General features: G+C 43.6%; 1 protein-coding gene across 1 annotated transcript in view; it reads right to left on the bottom strand.

Moving 5' to 3' along the window:
- TTL (tubulin tyrosine ligase) overlaps positions 1–25,624 on the bottom strand; it is a 36,778-nt gene extending 11,154 nt beyond the window's left edge. Inside the window, exons 1-5 of the mRNA XM_060027368.1 lie at positions 25,223–25,624; positions 21,790–21,868; positions 15,014–15,246; positions 5,940–6,075; positions 4,667–4,936 (exon numbers count right to left, since the gene is read on the bottom strand). Of these exons, the coding sequence (XP_059883351.1) occupies positions 4,667–4,936; positions 5,940–6,075; positions 15,014–15,246; positions 21,790–21,868; positions 25,223–25,379 (875 nt within the window). The 5' untranslated portion in view covers positions 25,380–25,624. The remainder of the gene's footprint in view (positions 1–4,666; positions 4,937–5,939; positions 6,076–15,013; positions 15,247–21,789; positions 21,869–25,222) is intronic.
- Between the last annotated feature and the right edge of the window lie 1,329 nt (positions 25,625–26,953).

Below are 26,953 nucleotides of genomic sequence, written 5' to 3'. Positions count from 1 at the left end.
GCATATTTTATGAGTTTATCATTAATTACGATAATCATGAATCTATTGTTTATGAATAATAAAGAACTGTTATCTAGTACAACCATCCTAGAAAAAACCTAGGCCATTTCTGTTTTATGAAGCTCTCTTCACTGATTTTTCCCTCAACTAGATGTTGGGGCAAAATATTTCTCTTAGTAAATGCAATATATGTTATGATGACTCTAAGATTACCAGAGATAGCTGTCCTTCTACACAGCTGTATATTTAGAAGAAAAAAGATGTGTCCTAAAAAAAAAAAAAAAAGAAGAAGAAGAAGGGGAAGGGGAAGAAGAAATAGAAGTGGACTTCGCTGGCGGTCCAGTGGTTAAGACTCCGCACCCCCAATGCAGAGGGCGCGGGTTTGATCCCTGGTTGGGGAACTAAGATCCCACGTGCCGTATGGCCAAAAAGAAAAAAGACGTGTCCTTATAAGTAGCTTTTGGCTTATGACTTTAAAAGAAGAACTGAGGCTTCTGTGAACTTGGCACCAGGGTCTTGCTCCCCTCAACCTCCCTCCACCCCAAGCATCAGTTTCCTCCTTTTTTCCTCGAAGAGGAAAAATTTTCTATAGATGTGTTTAAACCTTTCAAAATCACTTTGGACAGTTAGTCACTTAAGAACCAATTGGAATAAAAATTTCTTTTCCCATTCATCCCTAACCTGCAAGCCACACATCACATTTTTTTCTATATTTCATCTCTATTCTACGAGAGAATACCTTTAACTTTTGTTTTTATTAAAATGCCCTTTAAAATATAATTTAGAAAAAAGTTTTAATTTAATAGGTGCTCATGATTAAAAAACAAAACAAAACCAACAACACTGAAGGATAAAAATGGAAAGAAACATTACACTCCAACACTTACAGGAAAAACTGAAAGCAAGAACCAAGTCAAAACGAAATATTGTTTTATCTGCTGGGAGTTCAAGTTAATAATTCACTTTAAAGAATTTCTTTTCATCATCAGAGACTTTATATAGTACATCTTTTTTTTCAGCTGGAGTGGGAAGTTTGGGGGAAGCTAGCTGGGGAAAAAAGGAACATGAGAGCCGTGAGGAGCGTTAATGGCACCAAAGTAGCAACGCTCTCTGAAGTGCAGAACAATGAGGAGGAGGGGGTATATCAAATATCAAATAAACCTTCTGCCTAAAATATGAATTCTTTCTTCAGTATACTTGACTTATCTGGTGTCAGAATTCTAACCACATATAATCCCTGAAGAGATGGAACTCTGAGCCCCGTAATTATTCTGTTAGACTCTGTGTAAGAATACATTAAGGAAAAAGGCTCAGTCATCATGACAGGGTGGTAACGACAGGGCAGATAAACAGACCACGGCACAGAACAGAGATCCCAGGAACAGACTCTCACATAAACGGCCACCTGATTTATAACAAAGGCACACCAAAACGCAGTGGGGAAAGGACAGTCATATGTACTAGTGACCTGGGGTCATGAAGGGTTAAAATGTATGGGGGAATCTAACAGGATATTAACTATACAAATAACAAAAATAATGACTTGTGATTTTAAAATATATGTAGCACTAATGACTACCCATATACTTACAATTCAATACCTTTAAACCCCCTCCTTGGGTCCCTCCCGCTTCCCCTCCAGAGTTAACCACTGTTTTGAATTTTGTGTTTATCATTACTTTGTTTCTCTCTAGATTTTTACCACATGTGTACATTCCTCCAAATAACGTATTACTTAGTTTTGCTTGTTTTTCAATTTATATGAACAGGACCAATTTGTAATTTTTTGCTTGACATTATATTTGTGTAACTCCAGTGAAAAAAATCCTTCAGGAATAAGGTAAACTAAAGACATTCTCAGATGACGGAAAATTAAGAGGACTTATCACCAGCAGAACTGCTCTAGAAGAAATGCTGAAGTCTGAAGGGAAATGAAACTTGGAACTTGAGGACTGAAGGAAGAGCAAAGGAAACTGCAAATATCTGGGTAAATGTAAAAGCTTAGTTTTCTCCCTTTATATTTAAAGTGCGTTTCTTGTAGAGAGCGTATAGTTTGGTCTTTTTTTATTTTTTAATCCAACCTGACAATCTATCATATATTAAGTATGTGTATAATAAACCCTGGAGTAACCACTAAAACAAACAGACAAACAAAAATACAAAGAGAGACAGCCAAATACTCAGTGGAAAAATTAAAATGGAACTCTAAAAAAGTTCAAATAATTCAAAAGAAGGCAGGAAACAGGGAAAGGAAAAACAAACAAACAAAAAAGAAGGGACAGACAATGAATAATACAATGGTAGACATAAATCCCATCAAGTCAGTAATTACTTTAAATTTAAATGGTATAAACACAACAATTAAAAAACAGATGATGATGAATTGGGCAATTGGGATTGACATGTATATACTGATGTGTGTAAAATTGATGACTAATAAGAACCTGCTGTATAAAAAAAGAAATAAAATTAAATTAAAAAAAAACCAGAGATGATATATTGGATTAAAAACAAAAGAAAACAAAATCCAATGATGTGATGTCTACCAAAAGCCCATTTTAAATATAGAATAGAACAGAGAAGAAGGGTAAAGGGATGGAAAGAGACATACCATTAATCAAAAGAAAGCTGGAGTGGCTGTATTAATACCAGACAAAATAGACTTCAAAATAAGAAATATTACCAGAGATAAAGACAGAAACTACATAATGATAAAGAGGTCAATTGCCCTCAAAGAGATAACAATTCTAAATGCATATGCACCTGACAACAGATCTTCACAATGTACGAAGCAAAAAGCTAATAAAACTAAAAGGAGGGGCTTCCCTGGTGGCACAGTGGTTAAAAATCCACCTGCCAAGGCAGGGGACATGGGTTTGAGCCCTGGTCCAGGAAGATCCCACGTGCTGTGGAGCAACTAAGCCCGTGCACCACAACTACTGAGCCTGAGTGCCACAACTACCGAAGCCCGTGCACCTAGAGCCTGTGCTCCACGACAAGAGAAACCACTGCAACGAGAAGCCCGCACACTGCAACGAAGAGCAGCCCCCACTCACCACTCCAGAAAGCCCACGTGCAGCAGAGCAGACCCAATGCAGCCAAAAAATAAATAAATACATTTATTTAAAAAAGAAAAAAACAACTAAAAGGAGACATAGATAAATCCATAATTATACTTGGAGACGTCAATAGTTTACCTTTCAATAATGTACAGGACAAGTAGAACAGAAAATGATCGAGGATGCGAAAGACTTGAACAACACTACCAACCACCTTTGCCTAAAGCACATTTATAGAACACTCTGCCCAGCTATAGCAGAATAAACATTATTTTTAGTGCATGTGGAACATTCACTAAGATGGACCATATTCTGGGCCATGAAACAAACTTTAACAAATTTTAAAGATGTAAAACCATACAAAGTATTTTCTTGGACCATAAAGAAATTAAAATGCCTGGAAAATCCCCAAATATCTGGCGATTAAGCAAAAATTTCTAAATAACACCAGTCAAAGATGAAGTCACAAGGAAAACTAGAAAATATTTTAATAAAATGAAAACAGTCTTCCCTGGTGGTGCGGTGGTTAAGAATCCACCTGCCAATGCAGAGGACATGGGCTCGAGCCCTGGTCTGGGAAGATCTCACATGCCGCAGAGCAACTAAGCCCGCGCACCCCAACTACTGAGCCTGCGCTCTTGAGCCTGAGAGCCGCAACTACTGAGCCTGCGCACCTAGAGTCTGTGCTCCACAACAAGAGAAGCCACCACAATGAGAAGCCCGCTCACCGCAACAGAGTAGCCCCCAAAAATACAAAAAAAAAAAAAAGGGCTTCCCTGGTGGCGCAGTGGTTGAGAGTCCGCCTGCCGATGCAGGGGACACGGGTTCGTGCGCCGGTCCGGGAAGATCCCACATGCCGCAGAGCGGCTGGGCCTCTGAGCCTGTGCTCCGCAATGGGAGAGGCCGCAACAGTGAGAAGCCCAAATACTACAAACAAAACAAAACAAAACAAAACAAACAAACAAACAAAAAAGAGTAGCCCCCACTCGCCACAACTAGAGAAAGCCCATGTGTAGCAACAAAGACCCAAAGCAGCCAAAAATAAACAAAAATTTTTAAAAATAAAAATAAAATGAAAACAAAAACATGACATAGCAAAATCTGTGGGATGCAGCGAACGAGTACTTATAAGAAAACTGATGGCCTTAAATGCTTATATTTTATAAAAAAATAAATCTCTCCAATCAATGATCTAACCTTGCACTTTAAGGAAACTAGAAAAAGAAAAGCAAATCAAACCTCCCAAAAGCGGAAGGATGAAAATAATTAAGAACAGAAATCAAAGAAACTGAAAACAGAAACAACAAAGAAAATCTATAAAGCCAAAAGCTGACTTTTACAAGAGATGAATAAAACTGATAAGCCTCTAACCAATCTGTCCAAGTGAAAGACAGAAGATATAAACTACCAACATGAGGTAATTACCAACGTAAGGATTAAAAAAAAGTGACAGCATTACAGATCCTATAGATATTAAAAGGATAATAAAGGGATATAACAAATAATTTTTGTTCTTAGACAATGTAAATGGAATCATTCCTTGAAAGGCACAAACTCCCAAAGCTCCTTTAAGACACATTTAACCGAAAGAGATAGGAATAAGTTACCTTATTATATGTTTGATTTGTAGTAAGATACTACTTTCCAGGGTGATGTTCAAAGCACTTGTTAGGTACCGATTGAACTCCTCAAAGAACATTTCGTTCCCTTCCTCATACTTCCCATAGTTCTTTGAGTACTCCTTTTGAATGCAGTGATTAGTCAAATGGCAAGTCTTATCTTGGAAATTATCCACATGATACGGTTCTGAAGCAGTCCGAAGTACACCCTCTCTATAGAGGTAGATATTATATTGATGATCCACCAAGACCCAGCTTCTGCAAGTCAATAAAATATTCAAGTTACCCAAAGTTTCTGCATATTATATAGATCATCCCCACACCTTGATTTCTCTGGGAGGAAACAGAGGAAGGAGGTATGTTCTAAAATTATACGAGGCATGCCGTAACAACATTGTAAAGCAACTATACTCCAGAAAAAATTAATAAAAAATATATATACAAGGCAAGTCATGCCAGTTAGCCAAGACAGTGGATTACCACCATGATGAGGCAAAGAAAACATTTCACCGTAACTGACAAGGAGACTTTGGTCCATTCAAAAGATACAGTATTTCGAAGAGATCTGAGTGGCTTGGTTTTTACGGTTAATCTATGAAACCTCCAGTTGCCATGTTTGCTCTTTTAGTTATCTTAAGAAGACTTTCTGCTGAAGCTGATCTGACAGCCCTGGTGTTCGAGAAGCAGCAAGTCAACGTGAAGGCACCTAAGTGACTAAGAGTCCTGGATGGGGAGAGGACAGCAAGGTTCAGGGCAAGCTGGGGCAGGGCTTTCAGCTTGTGAAAGCACCATGCAACCTCCTTCTCCTTGCAGGCCCTTTGCTCGCAAAGGTAAAGTCCAAACCCCTGAGGTGTGTTCACGAAAACCTTAAAAAGTGGGACACGGATAATAAAGTGAGGACGTGCTCTTTGGCAGGATCACCTGATCTGCTGTGGCTGTATTAGGTGTTCTATGCATATCTCTCTGCTGCTTTCATAAAGCAAGCCCCACACACTGATATCCTTTCTTTGGATCCACAAGTCATCTTCATTAAAGAGAATACTTAAAAAAAAGAAAATTCATCATCTTAATAACATTTTCTAGAAAGACAAGAGAAAGAGTGAAAGAAAAACAGAAGCTCGGTTCTGTTCAGCTGCACTCAACTTGGGGAACATTAAACGAAGTCCAATACTTCCCTATAATCCATGTCACCCTCCGCATCACACACCACGGCATTTTTTCCAGATTTGTAAAACAAAAACTCCAGACGCGGAAGCATTACCGGATGTCAAACTTGCGATGGCCTGGCTCCAGCAGCAGGGGGCGCTCAAGGTATTTCTGGATCACGTGCACCTGGCCCTGGTTGTCTATGAAATCCAGCAGCTCCGCAGCGTCCGAGGAGATGAGGATGCCTTCACCTAACAGGGCAAAAGCAAACCATAATCAGTCCAGTTCACTCCAAGAGGAAAAGCTCTCTGCAAAGCCAGAAAGCAAATTCTGACAGCAGGTAAAAACCGACAGGAGGCTGTTACTGGCCGACTCGCTTTTCATTCTCCATCCTTTCCCTCCTTCCATCTCTCTCACTCTCCCCTCTCCCCACAAAAGCACCAAGGGTTATCCAACCCTCTCTCCATGTAGGATTGTAAACACTGTCATGGCAGCCTCCATGAAATTTCATTTTTATGGATATTCAAAGGGTCTAAGCACCATAAATAAAGGCCGCTCTACTTTTGGTCACTGGCTACCACAGTAAAGGCCGTATGCTGCTTATGACCAATAAACCGACTGGAAACACTATATCTAGTAGAAACATCAGGTGGTTAGGGCAGAAAGACAAATGTACAAGAACATTCCTGCAGCGTTGTATTAGAAAAAACTGGATACATTTAAAGTGTCCCTCAACCTAGAGATTGTCATACTGAGTGAAGGAAGTCAGACTTACTTCAGAGAAAGAGAAATATCATATGATATCGCTTGCATGTGGAATCTAAAAAAATGGTACAAATGAACTTATTTACAAAAGAGAAATAGAGTCACAGATGTAGAAAACAATCTTATGGTTACCAGGGGTGAAAGGGCGGGGAGAGGGATACATTGGGAGATTGGGATTGACATATACACACTGCTATATATAAAATAGATAATAACGACCTATTGTAGAGCGCAGGGAACTCTGCTCAATACTCTGTAATGCCCTATGTGGGAAAAGAATCTAAAAAAAGAGTGGATATATGTATATGTATAACTGACTCACTTTGCTGTACACCTGCAACTAACTCAACATTGCAAAGCAACTCTACTCCAATAGAAAGTGTCCATCAATATTAGATAAATGATGCATCAGCTCTGAGATATTGTTTATATCCTACAAAATTCACCCTTGTAAAGTGTAAAATTCAATGGTGTTTAGCATATTCAAGAGGTTTGCAACCATCACTACAATCTAATTTTAGGACATTTTCTTCACCTCCCCCCAAACCCCACACCCATCAAGCAGTTACTCCCCATTCCTTCCTCACACTAGCTCCTGAGGACTACTAACCCACTTTCTGTCTCTATGGGTTTGCCTATTCTAGATGCTTCATATAAATGGAAACACACAATATGGGGCCCTTTCTGGTCTGGCTTCTTTCATTAACACAGCGTTTTAAGCTTCACCCATGTTATAGCATGTGTCAATATGCCATTCCACCTTCCTATGACTAAATATTGCATTGTATGGATAGATCACATTTTGTCCAATCAATTGATGGACATTTGGGTTGTTTCCACTGTTGTTTGGCTCTTTTTTTTAAATTTTATATTAGAGTATAGTTGATCTACAATGTTGTATTAGTTTCAGGTATACAGCAAAGTTATTCAGTTATACATATACATATATCTTTGGCTCATGAATAATGCTGCTATGAAGATGTGTACTGCAGTTTTCATGTGGAAAACATATGTTTTCAACATAGGAAAACATATGACATGTTTTCAACTCTTTTGGAAATATACCTAGGAGTGGAATTGTTGGTCATATGGTAACTGTTTAACTTTTTAAGGAACTACCAAACTGTTTTCCAAAATAGTTTGGTAATAGCTGTACCGTTTTACATTCCCATAAGCAAAGGGCGGCAAGAGCTCCATTTCTTCACATCCTTGCCAACACATGTTGTATTCTGCCTTAACTATAGCCATCCTAGTGGCTGTGAGGGAGGTGGTATGTTATTATGGTTTTGATTTGCATTTCTCTAATGACTTGGAATGTTGAGCATGTTTTCACATGCTTATTGGCTATTTATGTCATTTGTTTGTTTTGAGAAAGGTCTATTTAGATTCTTTGCTCATTTCTTAATGGGTTATTTGTCTTTATTACTGAGTTATAAGAGGTCTTTATATATCCTGGATACAGGTACCTTATATGATTTGCAAATATCTTCTCCAATTCTGAACAGTTCCATTATTGCACAGAATCCTCATATTGCCCTTTCAAAGCCACGAGTACCTCCCCCCACCCCACTCCCCGACCCCTGGTAGCCGCTAATCCGTTTTCCATTTCTACAATTTTGTCATTTCAAAAATGTTACATAAATAGAATTACAACATATGTGATCCCTGGAAGTTGTTTTCTTCACTGATACTCCCCTGGAAATTCCTCCAAGGGGTTGTATTTATTAACGGTTCATTCTCTTTTATTACTGGGTAGTATTCTATGGGATCAATTCACCCCGCTTTGCTTAATCATTCACTTGTTGAAGGACAGTTGAGCTGTTCCCATTTTGGGCTATTACAAATAGAGCTGCTATGAACAATCAGGTACAAGTTTTTTGTGAAGGTAAGTTTTCATTTCTCTGGACAAATGCCCACACGTGTGGAGTTGCTGGGTCATATAATTTCAGGTTTAGTTTTATAAGAACTTGCCAGACTGTTTTCCAGAGTGGCTCTACCAATTTAAATCCCCACTAGCACTGGGAGGGTGATCTAGTTTCTCCTGACCCTTGCCAGCATTTGCTGTTGTTACCGTTTCCTATTTTAGCCATTTTAGGAGTGCAGTGATAGCTCGTTGTGGTTTTAATCTGCATTTCCCTCATGGTTAATGATATTGAAAATCTTTTCATTTACTTATTTTTCATCTGTAGAACCTTTTCAATGGAATATGTTTTCATTGTCTTTTGCCCATTTTCTAATTGGATCCCCCCCCTTTTTTAACTGTTGAGTTTTGAATATTGTTTGTATAGTCTACATATGAGTCCTTTGTCAGATATAAGGCTTGGAAGTATTTTCTCCCAGTCTGTAGCTTGTCTTTTCATCCTCGTGGTTGGGTCCTTTACAGAACAAAAGTTTTTCATTTTGATAAGGTTCAACTGATCAGTTTTTACTATTATGGATTATACTTTCAGTATCAAGTTTAAGAATTCTTTGCCTAGCTTTATCTCTTATTTTTTTCTGAAAAATAACTTTATATTTTACATTTCAGTCCACAATCCATTTTGAGTTCGGTTCTGTATAAGGGGTGAGGTTTATGTTGAGGTTCATTTTCTTGGTCTGTGGCTATCCACCTGCTCCACCAACGTTTGTTGAAAACTCTATCCTTCCTCTATTGAATTGCTTTTGCACCTCTGTCAAAAATCAGATGGTCATAAATGTGTGGGTACATCTCTGTCCCACTGATTCACATTTCTATCCCCTCCACGAATACCACAGTGTACTGATTATTGTAGCTCTACAATACAGTTTGGGATCAGGGACAGTGTTTCCTCCCACTTTTCTTCTTCAATATCGTGTAAGCTATTCTAGGGCCTGTGCCTTTCCATATGAATTTTAGTAGAAGCTTTATGTTTACACAAGAACCTTGCTGAGGTCTTGACACCAATCACCTAAAGCCTATAGAGCAATTTGGGGTGAAGTGACATCTTTACTGTGTTGAATCTTGCAATCCATGAACATGATATGTCTACCTGTTTATTTAGGTCCTCCTTGACTTCTTTCATAGTTGTTTTGTAATTTTGAGCAGATAGGCCCTGTACGTGTTTTGGTAAGTTTATACCTAAGCATCTCATTTTCTTTAGGGTGACTGTAACTGGTATTGTATTTTTAACTTTGGCTTCCACATGTTCATTGTTAGTATGAAATGAAAAAGATATGAAATGAGTTCACTGTGATTGAACCTGTCTTTGCCCATATGTAAAAGAAACTAATATGAAAAAATAAAAATAATTATGTTAGGAACTGGGTAAGGCTACGGGTAACTTTTCCATGTCCTTTTAATGTTAGGTTTTCTTTAATGATAATATTTTTTAAAAGGAAATGAAACTGGGTCATTTGTAGAGATGTGGATGGACCTAGAGTCTGTCATACAGAGTGAAGTCAGAAAGAGAAAAACAAATATTGTATATTAACGCGTATATGTGGAATCTAGAAAAATGGTACAGATGAACCTATTTGCAGGGAAGGAATAGAAACGCAGACGTAGAGAACAGACATGTGGACCCAGAGGGGAAGGGGAGGGTGGAATGAATTGGGAGCTTAGGGTTGACATATACACACTACCATGTGTAAAATAGATAGTGGCAACCTGCTGTATAGCACAGGGAGCTCAGCTTGGTGCTCTGTGATGACCTAGATGGGTAGAATGGGGTGGGGGGGAGGAGGGAGGTCCAAGAAGGAGGGGATATATGTATACATATAGCTGATTCACTTCATTGTACAGCAGAAACTAACACTGTAAAGCAATTATACTCCTATTAAAAAAAAAGTTATAGGGCTTCCCTAGTGGCGCAGTGGTTAAGAATCTGCCTGCCAATGCAGGGGACATGGGTTCGAGCCCTGGTCTGGGAAGATCCCACATGCCATGGAGCAACTAAGCCTGTGCGCCACAACTACTGAGCCTGCACCCTAGAGCCCATGAGCCACAATTGCTGAGCCCACACGCCTAGAGCCCGTGCTCTGCAATGGGAGAAGGCACTACAATGAGAAGCCCGTGCACTGCAACAAAGAGTAGGCCCCACTCGCTGCAACTAGAGAAAGCCTGTGCACAGCAACGAAGACCCAATGCAGCCAAAAATAATAAATAAATAAATTTATTTTTAAAAAGTACCTGTCTCCTTACTTTCTTCCCATTATTTTTCCATCTACTAGCATTAGAGATATTAATTTTCAATAAGAAATAGTCCGTAAGGAAATTGCATAAAGAAAATAAGGTTGGAGCATACAAGATGGGATGTGGCCAGATTGCGGAGAGCAAGGCATAAATAGGTGACAGAGGTAGAAATGCAATTGATTTTTGTGTGTTGATCTCATATCCTGCGACCTTGCTGGACTCACTTTTTAGTTCTAGGACCTCCCACCTACACTTTTTTTTTTTAATATTTATTTATTTACTTGGCTGCATCAGGTCTTAGTTGTGGCAATGCGGGATCTTCATTGAGACGCGCGGGATCTTTTAGTTGCAGCGTGCAGGATCTTTAGTTGCGGCATGTGGACTCTTAGTTGTGGCATGCGGGATCTAGTTCCCTGAACAGGGATCAAACTGGAGCCCCCTTGCATTGGGAGTGCGGAGTCTTAGCCACTGGACCACCAGGGAAGTCACCCCCTTACACTTTAGATTCACAGCTCATCTCTACTTGGGTCTCATGCTTTCAGTAAAAATTTTTTTTTTTTTTGCGGTATGCGGGCCTTTCACTGTTGTGGCCTCTCCCGTTGCGGAGCACAGGCTCCGGGCGCGCAGGCTCAGCGGCCATGGCTCACGGGCCCAGCCACTCCGCGGCACGTGGGATCCTCCCAGACCGGGGCACGAACCCGTGTCCCCTGCATCGGCAGGCGGACTCTCAACCACTGCGCCACCAGGGAAGCCCTCCAATATATTTTTAATTGAAGTATAGTTGATTTACAATGTTGTGTTAATTTCTGCTGTACGGCAAATTAATTTAACGATTCATCTTTCCTAAAAGCCAGCCCCGTTTTCAACTACCCCATTTCTATCACTCCCTCCACCACCTGGTTAGCCTCTTAAACAAGAAGCAGCAAATCAACTTGGGAAACATCCCTTCCTCTCTTTTTGGATGAACATAATTCATTCTGTTTCATTTCCCTTAAGAACCGCACTCAGATTCCCTGGTTCCTCTTCATTCTCACTTGCCAGTTCTTCAGATCAGACTTCAGTCTCTCCCGCTCCACAGCACCTTGCACACTCTTTTTAGAATCATCATCCGAAAACAGCATTTTCCTACGAGTGCCCTGAAACTACCCATCATCTTATTTCCTAACATAATGCTTTTCATTTTTTCATATTACCTTCCTTTATGTAATATGGCAAAGATAGGTTCAATCACAGCAGACTCACCTCATATTCTTTTTTCACTTCATACAGTCAATATTTTCACTGTATCTGCATTAACTTCCCAATGCTAGTGGCCAAGGAAATATCCCATTGTGTGGATGTAAAAAATGACACGTTTACTGACTGCTGGACAACGGGGCTGTTCCTAAATACAATTTTGCTATTACAGGTAACACAATGGTAAAGGTCTTTGCTGTAGATCACACTTGTTACTTTTTAACTATCTCCCCGGAGTAAATTTTCAGGAATGAGATGAGTGAGCCGAAAGCAAAGGAACTCTGACCCTTGCTCTGTGTGATCCTATTGCTGCTTCAAAGGGCTGTGTATCGCCACTGGGAGGGAGCAGTTCACAACAAACTCAGCAACACAACCACTGAAGGGTTCTGTTTTCTTACTTTGTAGATGTAAAATGATACGTAAAATCCACATTGATTTTGTAAGTTTTGTACACCAGCGTAGCATGTTTCCATGTGTTTCTTAACTGTTTCTTATACCGTTCGTTTCTATCCTCACTAACTATACCTGGAGGATATCTGTTTATATCCTCACTAAGTTATGAAGCTGGGGTTCTTCTAGGAGCTTCAAGGTCGCAGTCACAGTGGTTTTTCGGGTTCTTTGTTTCCATCTCAGCATTTAGCTAATCTGGAAATAAATGCATCATTAGCCTTCTTTCTGACTAGACTATGGGTCCCTGAGGGCAAGAGAACCATGTCCGTCTCATTTATCTCTTCATCTCCCTCCAAACGTTCATTACTTCTCTTATTCATTCATCCATCCATTCACTCGTTCGCTCAATACATATATTGAACCTTTGCAGCACGCCAGGTGCTGTCCTGGCCCCAGAGGCAGTGCTGAGGACAGATGTGACATGGTCTGATTGTGCTCTAACAGGATCTCTGTCTGCTGTATTTTGTGTAGACTCTGCAGAATGGCCAAGAACAGAACAGGGAGCAATGCTCCAGGTGACACGTGAAGGTGACTCAGATCCAAGACGGGGGTGGAGGTGGTGAACAGTGGCTTGATCTGGATATAGGGTGAAGTTAAGCCAACTACACCCAGCATGTAGTAGGCACTAAATATTTGTTTAACAAGAATAAAAGTCATTCATTCAGCCTAAACAAAACAAATCCACACCACTTATCTCCTCAACTCCCAAAGCAAAACGTCCTGTTTGGCATTTTATTCTCTCTTTATGACCTCCCTCTGCTGCTGAGAATCACTCTATATCTTGGGTTGGTGAGGGTCCAGGGACCACCTAGGTGGGATCACTGCCACGACTTGACAGATCCTTCTACCCAGGGCCCTGCCCCACTCATGGTTCCGGCACCAGTCAAGTCCATGACACAAGGACACACGATAGCCTCATAATGGCCATCCTGATTCCAGCCCCGATCCAAAGGAGGAATCTGGAATACTGTGGATGACTATTTCCTCTTTCAATTCCCCCACTTACTAGTAGAACAAAGCTAGGGGACTCTCCTGGAGAAGAAGTCCCAGGAGGGGAGGGAGAAGTAGGTGAGGTACCTGGCTTGTGGCAAGAGTCCAACTCTCCCACTTTCAGGAGATTCCAGGTGATGCCCTCCTGTCTCACGGTTGGTGGAAAAGAAGGTGAGATCCACTGGACCGGGGACAGAAATGAGTACCAATGGCCAGATGGTCTTCCAAGGCAATGAAAGAAGAAGTAAGTTCAAAATGGAGTGGGTTTTAAGAGAGCATATGATGGTAGTTGCAGAGATGGACCGTGTCTATGTGATCATTACATTGGCAGCTGCCTACATTTTAAGCCTGCGTTAGTATGACACACCTTATGCCTTCCCTCAACATACCTCTATTAAGTGCCTATGGGGAGGGTACAGAGATGAACAAGACAGAAAGTCTGTGTTTATATGGAGTGTGCAGGATTATGGGGGAGATGAACAGATAAACTAATATGTAATAGAGTGCTGGGAAGAGGTTAATGCAAGGATGGAAAATAAAGCAGGAGAAAGGATAGAAAGCAATGGGCACAGAGGTTATTTTAGATCAGAAAAGCCTCTCTAAAAAAAAAAGAAAGAAAAGAAAAAAGAAAAGCCTCTCTAAAAAAAAAAAAGAAAGAAAAGAAAAGCCTCTCTGACAAGGCAACATCTGAGCTGAGAAATGAAAAATAGTCCATGAAAGCTCATTCCAGGTACAGAGATGAATTTAGAGTATTTCAGGGATGCTAGGCAGGTGTTATGGCTACAGTACAGGGAGCAAGGCCAAGAATAAGAGATGAGATCAGAGACACAGGCAAATATCAAGTGACGGAGACTTCCAGCAGGACTCGAGTTTATTCTAGTTGCCTTGGGAAGCCAGCTGGTAAGTCTTGAGCGGGGAGTAACATGATCACGTTTCTGTTTTTAAAACACCACTCTGTCCAAGAGCAGGAGAGCTGCTGTGAGCAGGTGCCGCAGTTACCCAGAATAGAGAGAAAAGGAGCTTTGGTTTAAGTGAGAGCAGTGGGAATGGCAAGAAAAGTCCATTGCAGACTTTATTTTGAAGGTACAGTTAGCAAGACCTACTACTGCATTAGGTATAGATTGTAAAGCCAAAGAGGACTCCTGGGTTTGGGGATTGAGAGGCTGGGTGAGAAGTGGAATCATATACTCCATGGGAAGATGGAGAGAGGAGTAGGCTGGGGCGGGTGAAGTTGGGAAGGAAATAAGGAGTTCTATATCAGACATGTTATGCTGAAAATGCCTGCTGTTGGATGTGGAGCTTAAAGGGAAAGACCTCAGCTCGAGTTTATTCTATTTTCGAGATACTTCTATTTTCTTATTTTATTTTACTTTATTTCACTTTTTAAAAAGATTTTATTTTATTCTATTTTAGTTGATTTGGAGATACACGTTTCTAAGTCACCAGCACGCAGATATTTTAAACTATGTAATGAAACGAGGCCTCCACCCCCGAGGATTCAGATTAGAATAGCCACACATCTGAAGACATCGTTTGAATCTAACAAAACACAATGGGAACCTACAGGGAAGGGAGAAGGGGCAACAGTGCCGACTCACCTTTGGCTCCGGCTGATGACTTTGCAATCCAAACGTTGCCCTCTCCATCTTCTTTCTTTCTATTATAAGAAGCCAGGAAAAATTCTCTCTCATCTGTCCTTGAGCTCTGGATTGGCGGGTGGATTCCGTTCTGAGCCGGAGCAACTGGGGTCTTGAGGTTAGTTGGATAAATCACATAGGACTCGGGGAACCATGTGCAGGACTCAGCCAGTTCTGGGCTGGTCTTGACGAGCCTAGCAGATGACAGAGGGTCAGTCTCCCTTCTGAGTACCCTCCGTCCCTCTATTCAGAACAGCCAGTGCTTTGCCCCAGAGCTCCTGAAGGAAGCCGGGCACGACCAGGGCTAGGTCTCCTTTTTATCCCACTCACGGGGCAGACCTCCAAGGCACCACGGGGCAGCTCACAGCTGTTACCCGCGACCTTATAGGCATGCTCCGGTGAATTCAAAAGGGGCTTAACGTCCAGAACTTCAGCTCCTTTTAAAATGCATCTCTAAGGAAACTTAGCTTGAAGTAATCCTGAACCAACATCTTTTCACCGAACATGCTGTAGCTGAGCTAGAACCACCCGAAAAAATCAAAGTGGAGAACTGAGGAAACCATTTGGATTACTAGCAAAACATACCACCTCGGCCCAACTCTGGAGAGAAAAGGCTAACACTCAGGAATCGGAATTATCTAAAGACATTTTCGTTCTTCATTTCTTGCCTTTAGCTCAGCCTGGCTTCGGTGACAGAATAAAGGAAGAATCTTTCTAATGGAACCTGGGACTCCAGTGGTCATAACTAAACACACCTCCTGCCCCCCCTCAAAAAAAAACCCCATAATATAAGGGAATATAAAGAAAGGCCCTGGGCAGGCACTTAATAAACACAAAGGCTTCACACTGTATCTCCTCTCCAATCAGACCCCTGGGGGGAGGCGCTAGCATCACGTTTCACAGATGAGGCACTGGGTCACAGAGAAGTGAATTTCCCAAGATCACAAAGGTAGTAAGAAACAAGCAGGATATAAGCCCTGAATCACTCCCATGTCCTAATTCTAAACCTATCCTTGGGAATTCCCTGGTGGCCCAGTGGTTAGGACTCCAGGCTCTCACTGCCGAGGGCCCAGGTTCAATCCCTGGTTGGGGAACTAAGATCCCTCAAACCGCGAGGTGCAGCCAAAACAGAAAAAAAAAAAGAAAGAAAATAGAAAGAAAAAAACCTACCCTTGCTCCCCAGGAATCAGAGGAGGGAGAAACCTGCCCAAAGACATTCACAGGCCTCCCCTGAGCTGCACGCCCTCTTCTATCTAGAACAGAACTGTTAAAGCCTGGGGTATGATTCATCAGCAAAACCCAGCCTCTGAGCCAATGGCAGAAATAATGAAAAGAAACTTTAAACTGAGATTTTTAAGTAAAGCTATTTTTACGTTAGAGGCAATGGAATTTAACTTAAAGAACTCAAAGGAACAAAAAAATCAATACATTTCTAACTCACTGACCATTCAGCTCTATCTGCATTGTCCAATACGGCAGCCACTAGCCACGTGGAGTTTCCAAGGGCTTCCGAGCACTTGAAAAGTGGCCAATGCGACTCGGAAACTGAATTTTCCGTTTTGTTTAGTTTTCATTTAAAAGCTGAAGCACTGTAAAGTATGTTTCCACCAAGTACAACATTACTGTTTCGGTAGATGATGTTTTCACTTTAACTACCACGTGACCTCAGATGTTGTTGTTAGAGGGTGGCGTGCATGTCAGGCGCGTGTGCTACTTCTGGAATTAGACATAAATGCATCACTGTTCTACTGGGGGACAACAGATGGATTCAGCTCATGTGAATTTTTTTCCAGGCACTGATGAAACATTATAATGTGTTTATTATGCACACAGCCAACTTACAGAGATTGCTAGGTAAATCATAATTGGTAAATAACGTATAATTAGTCCTCTAGTTAAAAAAATGAGTATGAACAAACTTTTAAGTTTAAAACAAAGGCATTCTACTGACACGGAATTGAGTGGGGATGCAGAAGCTAGAACTATGACCAGACAATAAAGAAAAAAATAAGCACTAGAAGAAGACGTGTCACAAATTTCCTAACAAACGGCAATTACGATTTGCTGTGGCAGGAAAAATGAAGTTTGTTGTGTAAGGAGACATTTTCAGCAAATACATAATGAATTTGATAGGTGTTTTCCTCTCAATAGTCTAAAGAGAAGCAATGGAATTAGCGGCTGAAATCAGAATTAAAAACTCAACAAAAAAACTTTCAACATATTTTTCTTAGGATCTGAGCTTGTAACTTTGGTCAGCTCTAAAGTGGCTTGGATTCTTACATACACACGCAAAACGAACATCCTTTTAGATGGAAGTGTGGTAATAGAAATTATTTTGAGGAAAAGACTAAAAAGATATTTTATAAAAAGTGAACAATCTTTAGTTAAGCCATCAATAATTGCCCATAGAGTACAAAGCATTTCTAACAATATTAAAGATTGATTCAAAACCGGAAAATTTTGAAATATTTTTCCTTAGCTTTAGATGAGTTGAGTGACATAAGAGATGCTGCCCAATTAATACTTTGTATGTTTTGCCTCAAAAGATTTCCAAATATAGGAAAAAATTATTGTCAAATTGCAGCCTAAAATGCAAACTCGTGGTGAGGATATTTCCTAATCTTTTACATTTGTCCAAGAAGAATTTCATCTACATGTGAAAAGTCAGCTTCTATCATGACAGACATTACTTCAGCTAGGTTGGGTTAAAATCTGGATTTACTGGGATTTTAATAGACTGACGTTTGCTTTATTGCTTTATTTTGTTGTACCATACGTATTGGAAACATCTGCTTCATTGCATGATACATTTTTTTTTTTTTTTTTTTTTGCGGTACGCGGGCCTCTCACTGTTGTGGCCTCTCTCCCGTTGCGGAGCTCAGGCTCCGGACGCGCAGGCTCAGCAGCCATGGCTCACGGGCCTAGCTGCTCCGCAGCATGTGGGATCTTCCCAGACCGGGGCACGAACCCGTGTCCCCTGCATCGGCAGGCGAACTCTCAACCACTGCGCCACCAGGGAAGCCCGCATGATACATACTGAAAACATTTGCACTCAGTATGGATACAGTTGTTGAAATGGTTCAGTATATGCTTGCAAATGCTACAATGGTTCGCAGGTATAGAACCATGAAAGAAACACAAGATGATGAATTTAATGATTCTGTGTTCTTTGCCAATGCTCACTGACTGAGAGATGGAAGAGTTTTACAAGGTTTCCCCGTACTGTAAACTCCAGTTCACATTTTCTTAAAATAAGAGGAATGCTTGTCAAATCGTTCTTTTCATGCAACTATTCCCTCATTCAATAATCAAAGATAAAAAATACAGTGTGGTTTACATTTTTTCACCTATAACCACGCTGCATATGAACAAGCTAAATTTCAAGCTCCAAGGAAGTCGGAAAAAAAGATCTTACTTGTGATGTAGACCAACAGGTGTGAGAATTTGTGTTCCAACTTCATAATATAAGTCAATAATAATGATTTTACATAGTTTTATGACTCAGTATGCATAAGATTTTCCTTGTAACAGACAACATTATGCAAACTGGCTGCAAAAACTAAAGAAAAATTTGAAGAACACTTTGTTGATAATGATAAGTTTAGGGTTTCTTTTCAATGTATTCAATACCTCCTCTGAATTCAATATTAATAATACTGAGTTGACACATGAGTTGGTCAATTTACTTAACTTGGACATAGTTTTAAAAATGATATGCTTTTGCTTCAAAGTCAAGTCAATTCTTCTCATGTTATGAACCTGCTTTGTCAATGTACATGTGACTATTAAAGGAAAATTATATTTGGGTATTTAATACAGTTATTGAAAAACTTTTACGTATGTCAGAATGACTTGCGTATGTAAATCTACCTTTTCAACCACACATTTTTATGAAATCTAAACATAGGACTTCCAATGAAAATTTAATATCTGAGCTTAGCTGTGCTATAAATGTAAAATATACACACCAGAAAAAAAAAAGAATATATCCCATTAGTTGTTTTTAATATTAAATACATGACATTTTGGATTTATTTGGTTAAATAAAATATATTATTAAAATAAATTGTACCGGTTTCTTTGCACTCAATTTAATGGGGCTACTAAGCAATTTAAAATGACACATGTGGCCAGCATTCTATTTCTGTTGGCCAGTGCTGGTCTGTAGAATGCCCTTCATCTGAAGCCCTCATTTCCTGTACAGAACCCAGTCCAGTTTCTACCGGAAATCTCTAGCATTTGTTCCCTTTCCAAAAAAGGCCCATTTGGGAAGCAGCCACAAATGGAGGTTTAGTCGCATCGCACACGAGATGTGAGAAACGCTCACAAGAGGAAAAGAAAGCTCCAATCAGGGCCAGGAGGACAGCCCTTGAGCGCTCTGAGACTATGGCCATGGGGACCTGATGAATTTCTAAAGCTCCTGGAAGTGACAGGCATGACAGACTGTACAGGGTCCAGCATGGAACCCCATCAGGGCCCTGGGAAGCCTCGAGGGAGGCCCAGGCACACTGCCCACGGGGCCCGTTTGTACAGATGAGAACCGTCCTGGCTCGACACTAACTGCTACGGCCACAGGCAACCTGGCTGTCTTCTCTGACTGCCACCTGAGATGACATTTTTTTAACTTTCTGGAGCTCTTTTGAGCCATACAAACTATGGGAGAGAGACAAAATGACAAAGGTAATCATTCCCTCCTGGAATTACTACAGTCCCTTGCAGGACACCTGAGAGAACGAAGGAAGCTTATGAGAATGATGACAACCTCTAGTCTGCATAAGTCACGTCGTCATTTATAAGGTGTCATGACAGACCACGCCGCGTGCTGCAGAACAGCAAAGGGCAGGTGTGATCACCTCCCTCCCCACAGATTCTGAGTGGTACCGTCCAAGGTCACAGAGGTCCGGATACCTATTCAGACCTGCTCACGACTCCAGCTCTGCACTCTCTTCACCCTATTATAGCTGCCAAGTATGCAAATATAGAGAACATTACTTTTTACAGCACCCTCTGCTTTCTACTTCAAAAACAGAATTCAACCTCTATCTTTAGGAAAAAAAATCATCATAGAATAAAGAATGAGTAAGCATTTTATAAAAATTTCCAAATGGGGCTTCTCCGGTGGCGCAGTGGTTGAGAACCTGCCTGCCAATGCAGGGGACACGGGTTCGAGCCCTGGTCTGGGAAGATCCCACATGCCGCGGAGCAACTAGGCCCGTGAGCCACAATTACTGAGCCCGCGCGTCTGGAGCCTGTGCTCCGCAACAAGACAGGCCGCGATAGTGAGAGGCCCGCGCACCGCGATGAAGAGTGGCCCCCACTTGCCGCAACTAGAGAAAGCCCTCGCACAGAAACGAAGACCCAACACAGCCAAAAATAAATAAAATTAAAAAAAAAAATTTTCTAAATGGACAATCTGGATAAATAATCGTGTGCTACTTCTAGTTCTGCTGAAACAACTGTTTGCACTCTAAATGTATAAATATGTAAGAAGACTTCAGAAAGCCTCGTTCTCCTTCAGGATAGCTGGTAAATCATGAAAATCCGTCACAGGAAGAAGTGGATACATAAGTTAGTGGGGGCAGTGAGTCGGAACAAAAAGGTGGAAATATTCCTACCAGCACTCAAACTAGTAAACAGCTAGAGAGCCCGGAAAGCTGTGCGACTGGGGAAAAGAGCGTTTGCTTTGGGTCAAGACTTCTAGTGTCTTCTTACCTAAATGATTCGTTTGGCTACACACACATGTTCACAAGCCACTGTGGAGGGAATGCTGGAGACCTGATTTGGGGGGCCACACCCACCTTTCATTTATACAGTGTGAACTCTGACACGCGCATTATTCCGGGCCTTTATGTAAAGTAACTCAACTAATCCTCACAACAACCCTGAGGTAGCTGCTATTATCATCCTCGTTTCACAGAAAAGGAAACTAAGGCATAGCGTCAAACGCTCACTCTGTGTCACCGTGCTACACGCTTTACGTCCATCACAACCTCTTTAGGAGGGAGGCACCGAGGCTTAGAGGGATCAGAACATTTGCCCAAGCTGCTCAGAGCTGAAATTAAAACCCAAGCTGCTGATCCTAGATCTTATCACTGTATAAGGCTGCTTCCTTCCGCCTTATGACACGGTTCTTTCGGCACCTGGCTGTAAGCCCACTGCTCAGAGGTGGGTGGTGCGGTAGACACCGGTATATTCTGCCCAGGTGTCCCTTCTGAGGGACCCCTGGCTGCCGAGCTTTGGCTGCCAGGGGCTTAGGCGCGCCTCTTCTCCGGGGACCAGCCTGTGCCTAGAAGCGCCAGGGAAGCTGTGTCCCGCCCAAAGCCGGTGGCTGGGCGACGTCAGAGTAGAGAACGTGGAGGGGCTGTTCACTGCTGTTCAAGCTCCATGGAGTCAGGCAGAGGCGAGACTTCAGCTGAAACCACCTCCTCGCTTCGCGTCTTCCCCAGATGCCCTGCCCTTGGTTCTCAGCGCGTTTCTCCTGCAAGCCCTCCCCTTATAAATCACTTCCCAGAAGCCCTGTCTCAGGCTCTGCTTCTAGGGAGCCTCAACTTAAGGGACAGACAGGCACGTACGGCCAAGTTTGGACTGGGACTAAAAGCTGATCTTTGCTGGCTTTTTAAATAAAAGTGTCTTCTCCCTTTAAAGACGACCTCACACTTTTGCTTAAGTGCTTCATGATGAAAGCCCAAAAGGTTCAGGTGAAAAATGGAAAACACGGGTCCGTAAAGAACACTTACTTCACTAAAGAAGCTTTGCGACACAGTTTGTCAGCTCCCCTGTAGTAATTCACCAACTGCATCAGGCCAGGCTCGTGACCTGTGAAGGGAAGAAGAGGCTCAGAAGGGGAACAGACAATTTCTCAAGTGGGAAATGACAATGTCAGCACCAGCGCGCAGGAGGGAGAGCAGGGTCATGCTTAGCTTGTCTTTCTCCCCTTTCAGGACTGGGTGTTGGAAAGGGAGCGATTCAGTGGCCCGGCCCCTCTACGCCCCTTTGCTCAGCATCTCACTGGCAATTCTCACCCTCCCCAGAGTGGCTATTAGGATACCGCCATCGTAGGTCTGCCAAAGACCACTGCTGCCTCTGTTTTTTCTTCTTTGGGTGGGAGAGTATTTTCTATTTCGCCTCTCCTGGATCCCCACTGCACTGCACACATGGCTTAACACATATGGAGTTAGTCATCTCTGTACAGTAAGGACTTAAACAGTTAGGCTTTTGATGTTGCTACCCTTGCTTTCTACAGTCATCAAGGAAGGTAGGAGAACTACGATCCTGCTGTTCTCAAGCATGTCTCCCTGTGCAAGCTTCTAGGAGGGCCACTAGATGCTCCAAGAGGCCGTGTCTGTAAATTCAGAAGCCCTGAGGATGTTCTGTGCGTCCTCTCACAGGGAAACCCATTTTCCATAGATTGTACCGCATGCCCCCTCCTCTTTAAAATTAGGGCAAAAGGATACAAATAAAAACAAAAGCCTCAATTAAAAAACAATTTATTATAGTATAGTTGACTTACAATACTGTGTTAGTTTCAGATGTACAGCAAAGTGATTCAGTTATACATATATATATTTCAGATTCTTTTCCATTATAGGTTATCACAAGATATTGAATATAGTTCCCTGTGCTATCCAGTAAATCCTTTTTGTTTATTTTTTATGTAGTAGTGTGCATCTGTTAGTCTCATACTCCTAATTTATCCCTCCCCCCTTCCCCTTTGGCAACCATAAGTTTGTTTTCTATGTGTGTGTCTGTTTCTGTTTTGTAAATAAATTAATTTGTACTATTTTTTAGATTCAACATATAAGTGATATCATATATTTATCCTTCTCTGTCTGACTTACTTCACTGAGTATGATAATCTCTATAAAAGCCTCAATTTATGTTTAACATCTTAACAAAATGCAGTTTTCAGCAACACAAAGTAGAACCCAACAATGGGAGCTTGAACTGAAGATGCCAGAGGTAAGAATAATTCATCTGAGAACAGCATACAATCAAATAAAAAGTTTCAGGCGCTAACTAGCTCTCACCATCTCCCTGGACAGATGGACTGGTTCACACCTGAACTACCCACCTTCACATCACCAAGGCAGCAGCATTCCTTGGCCTTTATCCGCTGGGCCATCTCCTTGGGTTTCGAACTGTGTGAAAGGTAAATATCCTTAACAATGAAGGCATATTATAACCATCTGGTTGTGGGATGCTGGTTTTTTTGTTTTGTTTTTCTTTTTGTTTTTTCTTCTTCTTTGTTTTTTAAGATGCTAACCTTTTAAAAAATGTTTATTTTATTGAAGTATGGGGGGGGTTTGGCTGACATTCTTTTTAGAATTTTTCTTTTTTTAAATTTTATATTGGACTATAGTTGAGTTACACTGTTGTGTTAGTTTCTGGTATACAGCAAAGTGATCCGGTTATACATATGTAATAGTTTGCATCTGCTAATCCCAAACTCCCAATCGGATGCTGTTTTCTTTCCCATAAAAAGCAAATGTTCCCTGAGCAGTTGCTGACTTCATGGTACCTGCTTAGGATTCGGACCTTCTAGGACTCTGCTCCTAACCCTAATCCTACACCCTAGTCCTGAGCCCCACAGCAACGCCGATCACCCCTGCAAAGAGCCGTTTTTGTCAGTTTTTAATTTTAGGATTCCACCTAAGCTCTTTCAGCTGGGCACTGACCAGTCCAAAGAGGAAAGTCAGGCAGGCAGGGGAGCAGACAGAGCAAGGAGGAAATAAACGTTCTCAACTGTAAGCAGGTTTTCTTCTTTCAGGGAAGATATTCTTCTCGCTGAGGGCTTCCTGGGGAGACAGTTTAACAAAAGGGAATCAATCTCCAGGCCCATTCTCTGTATTCGAAGGTTTCTGGGGGTTGGAATCAGCCCTTCCATGGAGTCCCCAACACACATCATAAATTTGTATAACAATAAAAAGTTGTCCATGGTCTCATTTCAAAGAAAAAATATCAGGAAGACTAGGCTGAAACCCCCTTCATTCCTCAAATCATTACAATTCTACAGGCTCCCACCCAACTGTGCTCTGTCAGCTCACCAAGGGCTAGTCAGTTCCAAATGGCTATTTTCAGTCTTTGCCTATTCAACCTCTCCAACCCGCTGACCACACCTATTTCTAAAAACTGTCTCCTCTCCTGGACATACAACTGTTCTCTCTGGGATGCCCTCCAAGGCAGAGATGACTTTTCCTCATTATTTTCTCCCCTTCTATCTTTGGCAGTACGATGGGGTGCCCACCCCAGGGGAATTTTGGCAGGGCACACGGCGACCCTGAGTGAGGCTGCAATTCCGGATGACTATGCAGGGAGGAGAGGCCGTGAGACTACGTGCAGGTCAGTGGGATGTAAATGGCAATGATCTGCACAACTTCTGGATTACGTCATCTAAAAAGGAGCCGTTGGTCCTCTCCTTCCCCCTGCCTCTTCCTACAGGGGAAGATGTAGGCACGGGGGCGCCAGCTTCAACCGTGTCAATGAAGGGAACTCCCTCGGAGACAGTAGGGCAGAGAAACCTGAGTCACGTAAAATCTGCATTCAATGCGCAAGTGTGAAAACGTGTTCTTTGGTGAAACTAAGGGAAGGTCTAAAATCAGACACCCTTCCGCCCTTCCCCGGGCTGGGCTCACTGCTGAAGCTCCCGTTTTCGCAATCCAGAGGTCTTTTCCAAATCCCCTGCCGCTTTATCTGAGCCTTCGGGGAGCTGAATCCTCAGGGTTTTCAACACACACAAGCTCCCCTCCCGAGCCAACACAGACAGGGCGGAATCCCCCGTGGAGGAAATTTGCAAGATGGTCAGCCGCCGGCTCCGCGGAGCCTCGCCCCGCCCGGCGATCTGCCCAGCCGACCTGCCCGATTTGGGGGCGTCAGGACCGGGGAATCCGGGGAACGCGCGGCATTGGCTCCCCGCTCCCGAGGCCGACGCCCCCGGGGCTGCAGGGCCGGGTCATTGTCAGGAGGCAGCCGCCGTCCCGGGGGCCCGCACCGACACTCCCGCCCCGAATTCGATTTGGGACCCGAGAAGGCATGAAAAACGACGGCCTTAGCCCTTTAGGGATGCATTTTTTTATCCGCCCGAGGAACGACAGAGTGGAAGGTTTCTGACCTTAAGACAAAAGCGCTCGTTCTACCGGGAGGAGCGGGAGGGCGCGAAACGGGTAAGCTCACCCAGTCTCCCAAAGGGCAGCCGGTTCCTTTCTCCCAGCATCAGGTTGAACCTGGGGTTGTCCCGCCGCAGCCTCTTCCAGTGGCCGGTGGCGAGCAGCAGCCGGGAGACCTCGGCGTAGACGCTGCTGTTCTCGTCGCGCACCACGAAGGTGTACATGGCGAAGGGCCGCGCGACCGGGCCGCCCCGGCAGCCGCCGCAGGAACCAGCCGGCCAGGCGGCGGCTCAGCGTAGGAACCGCCCGGGCGCCAGCCGGGATCTGGCCCCGCCGACCCCGCCCGCACGCTCCGGCCGCGCCGCCGCGCCCGGTCCCCGCGCAGCTAGGGTTCCCCTGGCGGCCCGCGCCCGGGTGCCCGCGCGTCGGCCCGAGCGGCAAGCGCAGCCCGGACGCCGCGCCCACCGCCGGCGCAGCCCCGCCTCCGGCCCGTGATTCCGCGCGGCCAGCCCGGCGGCGGGCGGGGGGGGAGTCTGTGCGCCCGGGGCGCGCCCCGCACCCTCCCTGAGCCGGCTGCCGGCGGCGGAGGATGCGGGGGCTGGAGGAGGGGCGCGCGGCTTAAGCTGCAGCCTCGGGAGCCGGTCCCCAGAGGGACCGGAGGGTGGGGCAGTCCTCCCGTGCCCAGGGTCACTGCTGGGGGCGGAGGGGGGCGGCGGTGCCAGCGGAAGATCCCTTTCTAGGGGGCTTGCTCCGGTAGCTTCCCACCCACTATTTCAAAGGGACGTTTTATGGATAAAACCAAAAAGTTCTGCGGCCCCATCCTGCGTCCAAGATGCGCTTCTTTGGCTTTCCTGCTTAAAGACGGCGGAGAACCAGAAGCGTTCCGGTGGCTGTTGGTTTCCCTTTGGGTCGAATGCTCCTTTCACCTGCTGAGACCTCCTGCGTGGCACACAGCCAGGGGGTGACTTCAGATTCCGCCGGGCGCTTGCACACAAGCTCTGGGGAGCCCTGGACTCCGCCCTGCGGTTTACCGGCGTTGGGTCACTCGCTTTCTCTTCTCCGGAACGATTTCCCCTTTCGAGTGTGTGCGTGGCGGGGTTCTTGAAAGCCCCTTCGGCCCTGATCTCACTCTGACTTCCTTTTAGGAAACGATTTTTGGTCCATTTGAGGGACAGAGAAAGGACTCTATCAGATTTCCCGTAAACTTCCTACACTTCCGCATGAGATAGCCGCATCAGCCACACGCCTCATATCTTTTACTCTTTAGAGAAAGAGCATCCTGGGACGTCTCCCCGTCCTGCTCTCCCTGTGCTCACGGTGTCTAATTAGCATATCGTAAAGGCGCTCTCCTCTCTCCCATTTTGCCCACGTTCCCAGCGGCGAGTACTCGCTTATTCTACGCCCAAGCCTCCAGCTCGGCAACCGCTGGAGGGAAGCTCGCTCAGAGGAGGAATGCGGCAGACTCAGGAGTGCCGGGTTGGTTACATTTCCTCACCCCCCCCCAACCCCGCCCCCAGCACTCAGACATCCAGGAGGAATAAGAGTTGGTAGAGGGTTTCCCTGGTGGCGCAGTGGTTGAGAGTCCTCCTGCCGATGCAGGGGACACGGGTTCGTGCCCCGATCCGGGAAGATCCCACATGCCGCGGAGCGGCTGGGCCCGTGAGCCATGGCCACTGAGCCTGTGCTCCGCCACGGGAGAGGCCACAACGGTGAGAGGCCCGCATACCGCAAAAAAAAAAAAAAAAAAAAAAAAGTTGGTAGATAGTTCTCCAGCTTCCTCACCCCTCCAGTGAACGAA

The sequence above is a fragment of the Delphinus delphis genome, chromosome 12 (assembly GCF_949987515.2).
Source record: "Delphinus delphis chromosome 12, mDelDel1.2, whole genome shotgun sequence".
Lineage (NCBI taxonomy): Eukaryota > Metazoa > Chordata > Mammalia > Artiodactyla > Delphinidae > Delphinus > Delphinus delphis.
This window is presented reverse-complemented; position numbering and strand designations above follow the sequence as displayed.